Raw genomic sequence first — 13393 nt, forward strand, 5'->3', positions numbered from 1 at the left:
CCAGCAAGTTATGCTTACTATCCTCGTTAGTCATTTTAGGGATGTATGAGTTGGAGTGATTTTACTGCTGATGATATGGGCTTTAATTGTACTGGTTTTGTTGGAAGCATGATGTCACCAGTCACCTGGACTCTTGCATCTTTGTTGTCTTTACATCGAGGACCACAGCTGCAATAAGTCTTTACTGTGCTATCCTTGAAGTTTTTGTTGCCCTGTGTGTGTTTCTTCTTTCCTGTTTTGTAAAGTCAAATAAACTAAACTAAACGGAAGCTAAGTGGCAGGAAATGTACACAACTCATCATTCCACAATTAGACAAGCAACTAAAGTAGTTTAATTATGACCTTTAGTTTAAGTCTAATATATGTGTGCAACAAAGACTGATGAGATGCAGAGCTTCTATCAGACTGGATCCTGAGAACCAGGGTGAGAAGTAGAGCCAAGGGCCACACATTGGCAGGCTGTAGGGTGGTCAATCCTGGCACCAGGTCCTGAGATCTACCATTCAGCATATTAATGACCTTCAAAACACAGAGGAAAGATCCCTTCAACAAGTGCTGACTGGTTAGAATAAAAGAGCAGTCATTTAGACTTTGGTATTTAATCCACACACTGCAGTCATGGAGGATTTGGGGCTGGTCTTATTTTATATTTTGTTTATGTATTGAGACTTCACTTATCATGCAAAATCTAAACAACGTCAAGAAACAGAAACACGTTCTATATCACTATCTTTTCTAAATGTAGCCGCTATATGTGTTCAACAGTTCCGCTGAAGCCCACATGGTGCCAGTCTGGAGCTGTTTTTGTTTAGTCAGAACTAACATTAAATGTGGATGTTGTAGGTTGACTTTTTAGCTTTTGCAGAATATCTAACTCCCGCTGTGTCAATGAATAACTGCTTTAAGTGTGTCATAAGGAGGAACAAAAAAAAATGAGGCCCCAGCGAGGATCGAACTCGCGACCCCTGGTTTACAAGACCAGTGCTCTAACCACTGAGCTATGGAGCCGGCGATTTGCCGTTGTATAATTGGTGACAATATGTTAACATTCTGATATACATGTTCAGGGCCCGCTCGTGAAGTATTGAAAAATGGCTAGCAACATTCGTAAAAGAAGGCAGTCAAAGTTTGGGTCTTTGCGAATATCCGCTATATTGTATTGTACACATCAACGTTACAAAACATGTGACAGTAACGTTACAAAAGATCACAAAGCTAAGTTAAGTGAAATGGTGCTTGCTGTCATGCAGAAACATGCCACATAAACGTTAGCTAGCATTAGAAAAACGCGATAACTCAAGTCTCTCCAACACGCGCATGGGTTCAATTTCGGCAACGCAATACTGGGAATATATTTCAAATGTGAAAAATGTGTATAGCGTTCACAAACCTTGTCTTCTTTTCAACAAATGGGACACACCTTTCAAAAGAACAGTGGACTTGTGTCTAACTTACCTGTGAATGTGGTGGAGAGACAGCTGAGAATCATTTACCAATGAAAACATGACAGACAAACATTCATTCAACACGGTGGGAAATGTGTCAATCAGACACTCAAATCTGTTACTGGAACAAATCACTGATAAGAAGGCTTAATGCAACAGTGCCAAACATACATTCAAATTAAACATTCAAGTCTGCAATGAAAAATTAAAGACAAACTCTTAGATAAACATTTCCCTTTGAGAAAAATCACCACTAGTAAAAAGCAGGAGACATTAGTGAAGGGAAAGTCTAACCCTGGATATGGTTACAGTGTTACATATCACCAGTGTATTCCAGCTGTTAGATTAGCTCATAAATAACCTCTGGAATGCTTTGATGAAAGGACTGTCTTTGCTGGTGCTCCCTCACTTTGTTTACATGGTCACACTTTCTTCAACAGATCTCTCTCTTTCCTTTTCATTGTGATGGACTGGCATCAAGATACATGTGGTCTACGTTTGGTGTGCTCACTTATGGGAATAAGAGACTTAACCAAGACTATACTGAAAGGCCAATTTTTAACTGTTAAATTTAGGGTGGATTTAGTTCATGATAATTAGCTCTGACTTCATAGTAGTCAAACATTTAGACTTCTACGACGTAGTCCGAGTTGCCACAGATCACCCCGGCGTCTTCGTAGTGGGCACAGTTATGCGTTCCCACACCAGCATGCTTGCAGTCCAGCAGGCTGGCCTCGGTCCCTTCACACTGAACATCATCCAGAAGTATTCGTAGATCCTTCCCTTCCCCGAACTCCGAGTTCTTGGCTGCCTTCAGAGCGTACCGGAAGCCTAGCTGCTGGCAAACCACCGCAGCGTTCTTGGTGGTCCACAGGTCGTCACACACGGTGCCCCACTCCCCATTAACATAGATCTCTACCCGTCCATGGTCACTGCGGCCTTGTTCGTCCCCAACCAGCCTCACCGCTCCATTCCGGAGCTCGGGCGCACTCTGTGTTCTGGACTTGCCCTTCTTGCGTCGGCCTTTCCGTCTTGAATGTCTGGGTGGTTTGGTGGTAGTTGTGGTTGGCAAAGGCAGGATCGGGTCCGGTCCTACTTCACCTAGACGTTCAATGAGCTCTTGAAGCCAGTCGTAGGACTCTGTGGGTTGTGGCTGAGGCTTGGTTTTACTTGGTGTCTCCAAGGTGATTAATGCTAACGACAGAATGATGAAAACACATGAGACCAAATATGAATACAAACAAATTAATGCTACAGATTTAATTAATCTTGTCACCAGTCAGCAGTGAGGTGATGGTGTTTTGGAGGCGGACTCACTTTCCTGGGGAACAAACTTTATCAGGTTACTTTTCACTCTGACAGGAAGAGGATCGTAGTGACACTGCCTCGGTGGAGCGCGTCTGAAAACAGCAATAAGCACAACAGACATGGACACAAAAACACATTTTTATAAAATGTTCAGTCCTTTGAAATGTATTGAACTTGTAGCTTGAGACACAATAGTGGTGAGGAACAGTTCAATGGCTGGGAAACAAATTAGGTGACACAACCATCTACTGCTGGGAGAAATGCTGAGAGAGCCAAGAGCTGTCTGAAGCAATGTCAGAGGAGGGAGATTTAGGATGGCAGGCCTTTCACACTACTGCCAACACTGCTTCATTTCCCTGCTTTACTAAAACAGAGACAGGCAGCATAACCTCCACATTCAGCTGAGAAAACACAGACCTAAGCTCACATCCAAGCCAAGTATGATCACGATACTGCACATCCCTTGGGCCCACAGAGAAGAATGACATGCCTGTGTTTTTTTTTTATTATAAACAGATGTGTCTTCCAAGACACAGAAATAGAACCGTGCATACTCTCTGCACAGTGAGCAGTTAAATGACACAAGTTTTCTTTGTTATGAAGTAAGAAAGAGTAATGCTTAAATTACTCACCTTGAGGGATCCACCACTTTATAAACAACTCCGGAAGGTGACGTAGCGCTCGGTATTCCAGTCGACATGAAGTACACCTCGCCTGATAGAAGGAAAAACAAAACACTACATCAAGAGGACATCAAACATACACAGCAGGAAACATATTTCCACATGACATCTGAGTCTGTGTTGTACTTGTGTCCATGCATTACCAGCTTCATCCTCTGCGAAGGAGATGATGTACTGGTGGTAGTTGTTGATGAGTCCAGGAAAGGCGCAGGTCAGGCCCATCCCCATACAGATCTCATTGTATTTCCATTGGCCTGTGTTTTTGTCCTCCTGTAGACTCATCAAACGCCTGGAAAAGAAATCAAATCTACAATCTCTTATGTGCAGTGCACCGTTATTTTATGTCAGAGCCTTGTGTGAACCTTTACGCTGTACCAATCAGTATTGTCTACTTCTGTGCTGGTTCATGATTTTCCTACATTTACAAAAGTACTTTTACACAGCCTTGGCATGCTTGAAGTTGTTGTATTGCATAGCTGTGGTGGAAGACGTATTCAGCTCTTAAGCTTACTTAGGTAAAAGTATCAGAGCACAGGGTGTAATACTTCATTACAAATAACAGTCCTGCATTCAAACATCACTTAAGGAAAAGTACAGACGTATCATCAACAAAAAGTATTTTTATTTAGTACTGAATTTATAGAATGGCCCCTTTCAGTGTTTTAATAACATCCTGGATTAATATTAAAATATATTATTATAATTATAACATAATGGATCACTATCACCTAGTTATTACCCATGTTTAAGTAGCATTTTAATCTAAGCTAGTCATGGTGGAGCTGATTTTAACTACTTTATATGATGATCATATATTTAATACTGCAAAATATCACCATTTTACTAATCAATGGACAGCCATTGCTTGGTAAGATGAAGTTTTTTGCTGTGTGCGGTATGTAAAATGTACATTTACAGAGAAACAGATGAATATAGTGCACTAAATGTACATTTCTTTGAAATGTAATAGTATAAAGTAGCCGAAAATGGTAATAAGTAAAGTCCAGTACTTAATTATTCTTACTTATTCAAATGACAAAAAATGGAGTGCAACAATTAGTGGCCTGATTAGTCATTCAACAGAAAACAATCATTTGAATTCATATTATCATTTATGGAACAAATATGCTGATTCCAGCTTCTCCAGAGTGAGGACCTGTTGATTTGGTGTTGTATGTCACTGTGAATTTAAATCTTTGGATTGAAGATTTCACCTTGGGCTAACAGAAATTACACACACACATACACACAAATAAACACACACACACACACACACACACAGTGCTACTGTGGTTGCATGTGCAAGTTCACAGACTTCATGTCATTTCTGAAATTGTCAAATGCAGGTATTACAGGCAGCCTCCAGCATCACATTGTTGCCATTCCTCAAAAAAGTTTCAAAACACGAGCTTCAGAGGTTGGTGTTATATTTAAGAAATTTGCTATTTCCCAGATAAAACCTTACCCGCTCATGAAGTCTCCAAATATGTACATGCCGTTCAGGTTGGGGTATTCACAGCCTCGGTACACATAGCCACCCGTCACTGACTTGCCCATCTCGTGAGGGTATGCATAAATAGGTAAGACATCATCTGTGAAAAAAATCATTGTTGGTATTAATGAGTTTCTCCTTCAGCTTTGTTAGTCATTTCTTTAAAATTAGGCCACTTGTTTAAATGCTTTTATGAGTGAAAACAGATTTAAAAGCTTAATATACATAGAACTTTGAAGAATAAGTGAAATTTTTAAAGTCCATGTGATTATGACTATTGATTATATGCCCAAATGAAACCTGAATCACACTGATGTATATCTAATCTATATACAGTATATATTTCTATATTGTTGGAAAGTAATGTAACAATCACACTAAACTTTAGTGCCCTTGGGAGAACAAAGCACTTCCAACTAACACGTCACATTTGAAGTGGCTGGTGGTCCAACTTTATGAAGACTGTGAACAGTGTAATGCATTAACAGATTTGCAGTTAGGCAAGTAGATTAGTTTCTAGGTTATGGTCACTGATTTTCTGTCTACTGTGTGACAACAGGATGTTCCACATTGTGCTAAAAAGAAGATGTAAATTCCCTGTGGCAGATTAGATTAGATTGATTAGATTAGATTAGATTAGATTAGATGAAATTAGGAGTTCATGTAGCAGCCATAAGGATGGTCATCATTTCTACCAAGCACCAAGAGCCTGCAGCTTTTCTTTCCAACAAAACATTACAGAAGTTAATTAAAAGTGATGGTCGTTGATGCAGGCTGGTTGCGTGTCATGAAAAACTCCAGAGTCTTGGCCTTTCATCACACAAACACAGTTAGAGTCCACTGCTGTCTGCAGCTGATGGAGGGCACTCATGGATGACTGTAATCATCAGAGCACGCCTACCTAGCGAGCTGTTGGCGCACAGCTTCTTATCATAGCAGGAGAACCCCTCTTTGGCTCTCCAGCCGTAGTTCCGACCCTTCTCGATGATGTCTATCTCTTCGAACTTGTTCTGGCCCACATCCCCGCAGAAGATGCGTCCTTTGCCCTCCTTGGTTCGAGGGTCGCCCTGGTCCACAGAACACCTCCACATATTGCGGACACCATAAGCATAAATCTCAGGTCGTGCCCCCAGCTCATGTATGAAGGGGTTGTCTGGAGGAATTCTGTACAACGGGCCTCTCTCATTGTCATCCACATCAATGCGGAGAACTTTCCCCAATAGAGCTGACCTAAAGTAGATGTGGCGATATGGAAAAAGTAATGTTTTACTGTATCTGAAATGCACAGAAACATGGAATTACTCTTCACTGATCAAAACTAATTTTATAAATTAAAACCAAAATATAAATCTAACAGTAGCCCTATATGAGGTGCTTTGCTACATTTTCAAGGTACATCCTTTGTTACTTCAGATCATCTGAGGGTGTCTTGTTTCAGAAATCTTTAGTGGATGTGTTGTTACTTGTTCTGGGCATTCCCATATTTCCCAAATGGGTCTCCTGCCATTCCACCATCTCCTGTGAAAATGTACAAGTAGCCATCATCTGCAAATAGAAGTTGCCCTCCATTGTGGTTTGATGCCGGTTCATCGATCTCCAGAATAACCCTGGAAGACACGTGTACATGACACATAAGACAAGAAAAGTCAGAGGTATAACTTCTCTGCATAAAAACCCATTGCCGTTTGCTAACCTTGATGTACAGCCCATACTTACCGTTCAGAGGCATGATCCACCATGTTCATGTCACTGGCTGACACATGGAACTCACTGATCCTGATCCTCTCATCAAAACCCACCTCCACTGAGTAATACACATAAAGCTTCCTGTTGTACTTGTGTCTGGGGTGAAAGGTGAGCCCCAGAAAGCCTCTCTCGTCACCTTCCCACGATGACGTTAACACCGCCTTGGTAATGTTCAAAAATGGTCTCTCCAGTTTGGACCGGTCAGGAAGGTAAGTCCACACCAAGCCCACCTGTTCTGCCACAAAGAACCGATGTGTGCCGTCGTTGGCGTGTACCATGGCTAACGGGTTCCGCAGCCCGTTTGCAACCTCTTCCAGGCACAGCTGCAGACAGCCTTCTGAGTCTGACTGAACCCTGCCCAGGTTCTTTGTGAGTTGCTGGTTGCTGAGGAGATGTGGATAGCAGTAGTCCATGTCCTCTAGCTCCAGGTACTGGCAGAGCTGTGTCTGATCGTCTTTGACTTTGGCTATGTGTGGGTCGTCAGACAAGAAAGGGATGGTGGAACTACACTTCTTCCAAAACTGGGAGCAGTAGTCTGGGCAGAGGCCGGGGATGGTCCTGACTGGGGTGCTCGGGTCCTCAGCATCAAAGAGGTGAGCTGCGTAGGGAGAGCATTCCTGGACAGATGAAGAAGAGCGGTGAGGAGGGGAGCAGAGACGATACAGAGGAAGACTTAGAGCGGTGTAGTAGGTAGACATGTCTTTAAACCTTCATTAACTGATTTTTGGGCCAGCTGATGGCAGCATGAACAAACTGGTCAACGCAGCTGACACAATATCACCACTGACACACCTTCTATCTTTATATTGTGAACTTGGTAGCAAACAATTGCCTTTTACCACATCCAGCGAATACAGAGCAACACTTCCATTTATTTGAAGTCATGTTTCTGTCAACCTAATAAATTTAAGGCCAGACAAATAGGTTTAAGCCACTTTGGACTCAATCGACTCCTTTTTTTCCCCCCTCTATCAACTAACTAACACCACGTTCACCAGCTAGTCACTCCAGGGTTGATGATAGCGGTGATGGTGAACTAAAACACTGAAACCACAAAAGCAAAATAATGAGCTGAAAGACGCTGAAATGAGTTGAGGAGAGCTGCAGAGTCAGGTGATAAATATCTGTGTGTTCATCGCAATGACAAACCCCTTTCACATTAGTCAAAATCATCTGATCAGTTATTAAGATATTGATCAGCTTAAAGACAGGAAGATTTAGTAGGCTCATAATAAAGCATTGCTTGTTTAGCTGATTCGTCTGCTTTTTCCTGGAGAACCAAGTGTACACAACAAGCTTCATCAACAAGACAGAAAGTCTAAGAGATGTGACGATCAGTTTCCAGTTATCTTTCTCTTTCTAAACAAAGTCAAGAGAAATCCACATCCCAGTGCAGAAAGTGGGGGGAGCCCAAATCAAATGATGGCTTAAATACACAGAGTGGGTGATACTGGGTGAAGAGAAATGACCTTTACCTTAATTCAGCTCATCAGTGTACTTCATGAAAAGAGGGGGCCTTTATATTTTGTCACTTTGCTATAAGATCACATTATTCACTTGGAGTGTTTTAATATTCAAACAGTGTTCTTACACATGACAGATCACCTCCTTCTGCTTTAAGCGTCAGTGTTTTGCTGTGTGGTCAGGCTACTGGACTAAGCCAAGCGACCTTTGTCCATGCAAGCCTACCTGGCAGAGCAACTCCAGGACGAACCCGGCGCAGCTGGCATACCCATAATAATCAAAATTATCCATGACCTGGTAGTACTTTGTCATCAGCTCCTGGTCTTTCTCATAATCACAGCAGCCAAACTCTTTGTACATCACGCAAAATTCCAGCTCCCTCAGCGGTCGGAAGGGCGGCTTGAAGTCCAGGCACTGCGGGTGCAACGTTACAGGTGCGACGCATAATGCCAAAATATACAAGATGCCAATCGGCGAGAGCCACAGCCGACCCGGGACTTTGCCACAACACCGCTGCATTATGGCGTGCGTTGGAGACCATGGAAGAGAAAGTTGTGCAGAGGAGGCTTCCTGTTTGAACTTTGCTCTATGTCAGCTTCTGACGTGGTGACCCGCTGTGTCAGCCCGGGCAGTCTGTCGTCAGGCTGCGGCGTCGGGAGCCGTCCGTTCGCAGCGCACCGCGGGCTGGAACCGTCTGCCGCCCCGACGCATCTGCACACAAAATGGGAGGAAGCCAACGGCGGAGTGCGTTAAACAGCTACAGAGCGCAGAGTCCTCTGCTGCTGTCTGTGCGAGAAACTGCTGCTGATGGCAGCAACATCATCAACAGAAAGACCTGACATCTAAATGCATTACTGCTAACACCTCCACCATTAACTACTGCTTTATTCATCTCAGCGGGCCTGCACTACATGACAGTTATTTGCCACTGTTTTCAATCAGTCCAGTCTTCTGAATTAGAGCGCGCAGTGCATTGTGGGTGTGGGGGTTCTTCTGTGTAGTTTCTTGTGTTCAGTCTGTTACCTTTTGCATAACATTACTGAATAATCATGCATGTCAACCCCTGCTGCCCAGTAGATGGCGACCTTACCCAGTCTTTATGGTTTGACTGCTGGAGGGAACAAAATGACACCATATGATAATAATAATAATAATAATAATAATAATAATAATAATAATAATAATAATAATAATAATAATAATAATAACAATAACAATAATAATAATAATAATAATACTTTAGGTTGAGGCAGTAGTTTACTAAGGCTAAAAAAGGAGGTGTTGTTCAAATCCAGGTCATGAATGATGACAGGGCAGAAAGACACAGAAATGCCTCTAAGCAACAGTTAAATAAGAATGAAAGAAATCAGCAGTCATTGCTCAAAGTGGAAGCTTATTGGAATCGTGCAGATAAATAGGAACAGGTTCCTGTTTTCAGTGTCATATACACAAAAATGTGCAGAACAAGCTTTGAAATATAGAAAGTTAGAAACAGAAGGTTAGTGTGGGGTTAGGGCCCAAAGAAATAAGGGTTACCAAAATAGTCAGACCAAACTGTCGTGGTTCACTTGGGCTTTTCTGGAGTAGGACACTAATTCAAATTTGAAGGGTGTTTAGGGAAAAGGGGCTACAGCAATGTTCTCCCCTGTTCTCCCATGCAGCACTGTGTGGGCAGACTAAATGAAGGTTTAATCATTTCATTCTTATTCTTTTGGGGCCACTAAAAGTTTTCTAAATGTAAGTAATGTTTCCCAAATTTCTTATGAATTCTTATTCCATTAATTCCCGGCTCTACATAACACAGTGTGTCAGTGTGCACCAGTGGAACATTTAAATCAACGCCAAAAACAAATATAAGTGACTGCTATTTGTAATCAGTCAACATAGACTGTGTTAAAGTTTGGAAATCTGAAAACAAGAATTGATACCTGCTGAAAGCAGTGATGTAACAAACATCCAGTCTCTCAGGCACCCTGACGCGGGGGTGTCTAGTTGTCTGGGTGTCTGGTTGTCTGGTGGCCTTTGCGTTAGGGACGCTGGAAGTGGATTTAGGTAAATGGATCCAGGTCTGTGGTGCTGCCTGTAGAGGACACTGTGCTACTTTCTGCAGAGCGGGATAAGCTCCATCTTCCTCTCTCTCTCTGTCTGTCCTCCCAGGCTCCTCCACTTCGAGGACTAACCGGCTCCGGTCTCCGGCTGCAGACAGCGCCGCGTCTTCAAGATGAGCCTCCAGCGTTAATGTCAAAGGAAGTGACATTTCTGCAGGTCCACCTCCGCGAGATCCGGAGCCTGAAAGACATTAACCGAAAACTTCAGGACGATAACCAGGAGCTCAGAGAGCTGTGCTGCTCCTAGACGACGACCGGCAGCGGGGGAAGAGGGTGTCCCGGGAGTGGCAGCGGTTCGGCCGCTATGCGGCCGGCGTCCTGTGGAGAGACGTGGGGCTGTACCAGCGGAAGCTGCAGGACCTGGAGGCCGGTCAGGAGGCGCTGAGGACGGAGAACGTGGAGCTGAAGGAAATCGTCCTGATGCTGGATGAGGAGAGGAGCGGAGCCGGCTCCCGGAGCTCCATCGACAGCCAGTGCAGCCTGAGCAACCTGAGCTGCCGGCGCCGGTTCGTGACGTCGGCGACGGCAGCAGCACATCCAACACCGGGAGCGCCGGTAGTCCCGACCACCACTTTCACAAGACACCTGAGGGAAAGACAGCATCTCTGGGGAGGTCTATGGACGACCTGTCCGCCCCTCACCTCCACAGAGGGACTGGACTCAGTCAGTGTAAGTGATGCTCCTCTTCAGTAGACGGATACCAAGGTGTTTTTAAATCTCAGTAAAATAACCAGGATCCAACCCTTCAGCTGTCATTTAGCAACTTTATCTTTGAGCCTGGAAATACAGTCGGAGTTTGACTCACGGTCCACGGACGAGCTTTGTCCCGGCTCTTCATCACAGTCTTCATCAGCAGTTGGAGCTTGCTCAGTTGCCATGGAGACGGGTCTGTTGAAATGCGAGTGCTGTAGCTGTTAGGACTTCACTCACAGCTCTCAAGGGGCTTCTCTTAATTAATATCTTAAAAATGACAAGTTAATATTATTTATTGAACCAACTGCCAGCCTGCATGGCAGTCTTCATCCGTCTTTAAAGCACGAGGAGCTGATAATTAAAGATGTGCTGCAGGTACAATCACAGTCAAGTTTTTCAGGGTTAATATTTCCTGACATTAATTGAGAACACATGTGGTCAGTGTCGAAATATGAAAGCATGAATGACACATCAATTGGCCGCGAGAAGCGTAACACACCTGACAGGTTTTGACAAGGGAGAAGAATGGGAAAACAAAAGAGGATATCTAGTTTTGTTGGGTCAAGTTGGGTCCTTTTTTTAAAAAAATGAATGCAGTACGTCGCGTGTCTCTGTCCAGCGTAAACCAAGTGTCTACAAACTTGGTGATTTTACCTTTTGTAGATAAAGTGAAGGATTGATCCTTTTTGGGATGAGACATTTCAGCTACTTCTCAGGCACATGATGAAAGCCATTTTAAAAGCCATTGGGCTATTGGAGCAGTGATTTTGTCACAAAGCTGTTCATTACAAGGCAGTACTTTGGTAGGCTGTGTGTGTGAGCTGCCTGAAGCAGAGTGCCACGCCGGCGTATCCTGATCTATGAAGAAGTATCAGGTGAGAATCTATGAGTCACATCAGTGTGGTGTGATGACTGAACGCATGTTATCAAGTGAATGAAAGACAGCCTTAACTGTGGGATCAGAAAGGGCCTTTATGGGTTTATGTAAAACATAAGAACCATGAAGGAACTCTTACCCTGAGAGTATCACTGCCTTCATTCCCAGTGCATTCTGGGAAAGAAAAGCAATGCTTGAGGTAACCCATGACCTTCTGACCAGGAAATCACTTATGTAATTAATCCCACTTTAAACCTCAGTCTGGACCATAATTTAAAGTTTTGTCTCTGTGATGCCTAAAAACACACATTTTCTTATCACAGACTGAGGTGATGTTGTAGTCACTTCGTTTGCACGCACTCACACTGAGTGACATAGTCTGGCCCAGCTCAGCCTGGCATAGATAGCCGCAGCTTGATCACCTCAGCTCATTAAGGATGAATTCAGATCTAATGAGGATTTAGCGCCGGCAGTGCCAGCAGAAGGTAAGTTGTGTCAGCAAGTGATCTAAAGCCCGGCTGGAGCTGGATGGCAGCCGAGGCGCCAGTCAGCTGCATGCTAACTCCTGTCTTTGACACATTCCAACAGGTCTCAGTCTGCTTTATGACAAGAGGAATATGAGATAAAAAGCTGAGATGCGGATCAAGGTTTATAGCTTGGCGAGGCTCTAGTAGTTAGCAGGTTTGACTAAAGCCTGCTGACTGACTCATCAGCAGTCGGGAAAAGTGAAAGTATCACTTACAATGAAGCATGTTGTTTAAAAACTCCAGCTCTATCAAATACACAAACATGATCATATCTCACTCAGTAAATACACAAGAATCTGTATCCAGTGCATATGCCAACTCCAAATGCACAGCATGACTGGTCAGGCAGGTGAAAAGCACGCCATACCCTTTAAGAAGACTCCCTCTTTTAACATCGATGGGCCCAAAATAGTCTACTCCAACATCTGTAAAAGGGGCTCTGTCGGGCAACACTCTTTCCTCAGGCAAGTCTGCCATCTTCTGTTCAATAAATTTTCCTCTGTTGCGTCTGCAAATAACACAGTCGGATATGACTTTCCTTGCAGCAGCGTTTGCATTGATGAGCCAGTACCTCTGCAGCAGCCTGGACGGCATGTGATTTCTTCCTGCATGTCCCAGTTGATGATGAATATATGAGTTAAGTCTTTCCAGTTTTCCGGTTCTGTCTCATGTTGATGTTAATAAAAGTTCTGCATATTTGAAGTTTGCCTCCTGGTTTTATGACTCTAGTATTATAGACTTAGATAATGAGTAAATATAGGATCATTTCACATGCTCTCACTGTACATAAAGTAAGGCTGCATGACTGGTATTTTGCCAGATGAGGTAAAAGCAAGTCCTACAATTATAGATAAGAAAATGCTTAAAGTAACTATTGGTGTCTTAGGTTATTTTATTTGGAATAATTCTGTAATTAAGTGACGGTGGTCTATATGTAGCTAACAGGGCCTTCAATTAAAGTATAGCATAAAACAAACCACAAATGTTCATGTCAGTCTGCTCTGTAATCCAGGCTGGCATGGACCTCGGCAAATTACTGTATAATCCCAG

At 43.3% G+C, this 13393-nt stretch overlaps 1 protein-coding gene and 1 non-coding gene across 2 annotated transcripts; both read right to left on the reverse strand.

Moving 5' to 3' along the window:
* Positions 1–935: 935 nt before the first annotated feature.
* On the reverse strand, positions 936–1008 carry trnat-ugu. The gene has a single exon. It is a non-coding gene; the product is annotated as a tRNA-Thr (tRNA).
* Positions 1009–1156: 148 nt separating this feature from the next.
* On the reverse strand, positions 1157–9056 carry hhipl1 (HHIP-like 1). Its single transcript, XM_041953970.1, has 9 exons — positions 8364–9056; positions 6645–7291; positions 6392–6535; positions 5830–6158; positions 4902–5028; positions 3580–3725; positions 3386–3467; positions 2763–2845; positions 1157–2639 (listed from the first exon to the last, which is right to left on the reverse strand). Exons 1-9 carry the CDS (start codon positions 8655–8657, stop codon positions 2071–2073), a joined length of 2421 nt encoding a protein of 806 aa, XP_041809904.1. The 5' UTR covers positions 8658–9056; the 3' UTR covers positions 1157–2070.
* Between the last annotated feature and the right edge of the window lie 4337 nt (positions 9057–13393).

This window comes from Chelmon rostratus, chromosome 15 (assembly GCF_017976325.1).
Source record: "Chelmon rostratus isolate fCheRos1 chromosome 15, fCheRos1.pri, whole genome shotgun sequence".
In the NCBI taxonomy this organism is placed as follows: Eukaryota; Metazoa; Chordata; class Actinopteri; order Chaetodontiformes; family Chaetodontidae; genus Chelmon; species Chelmon rostratus.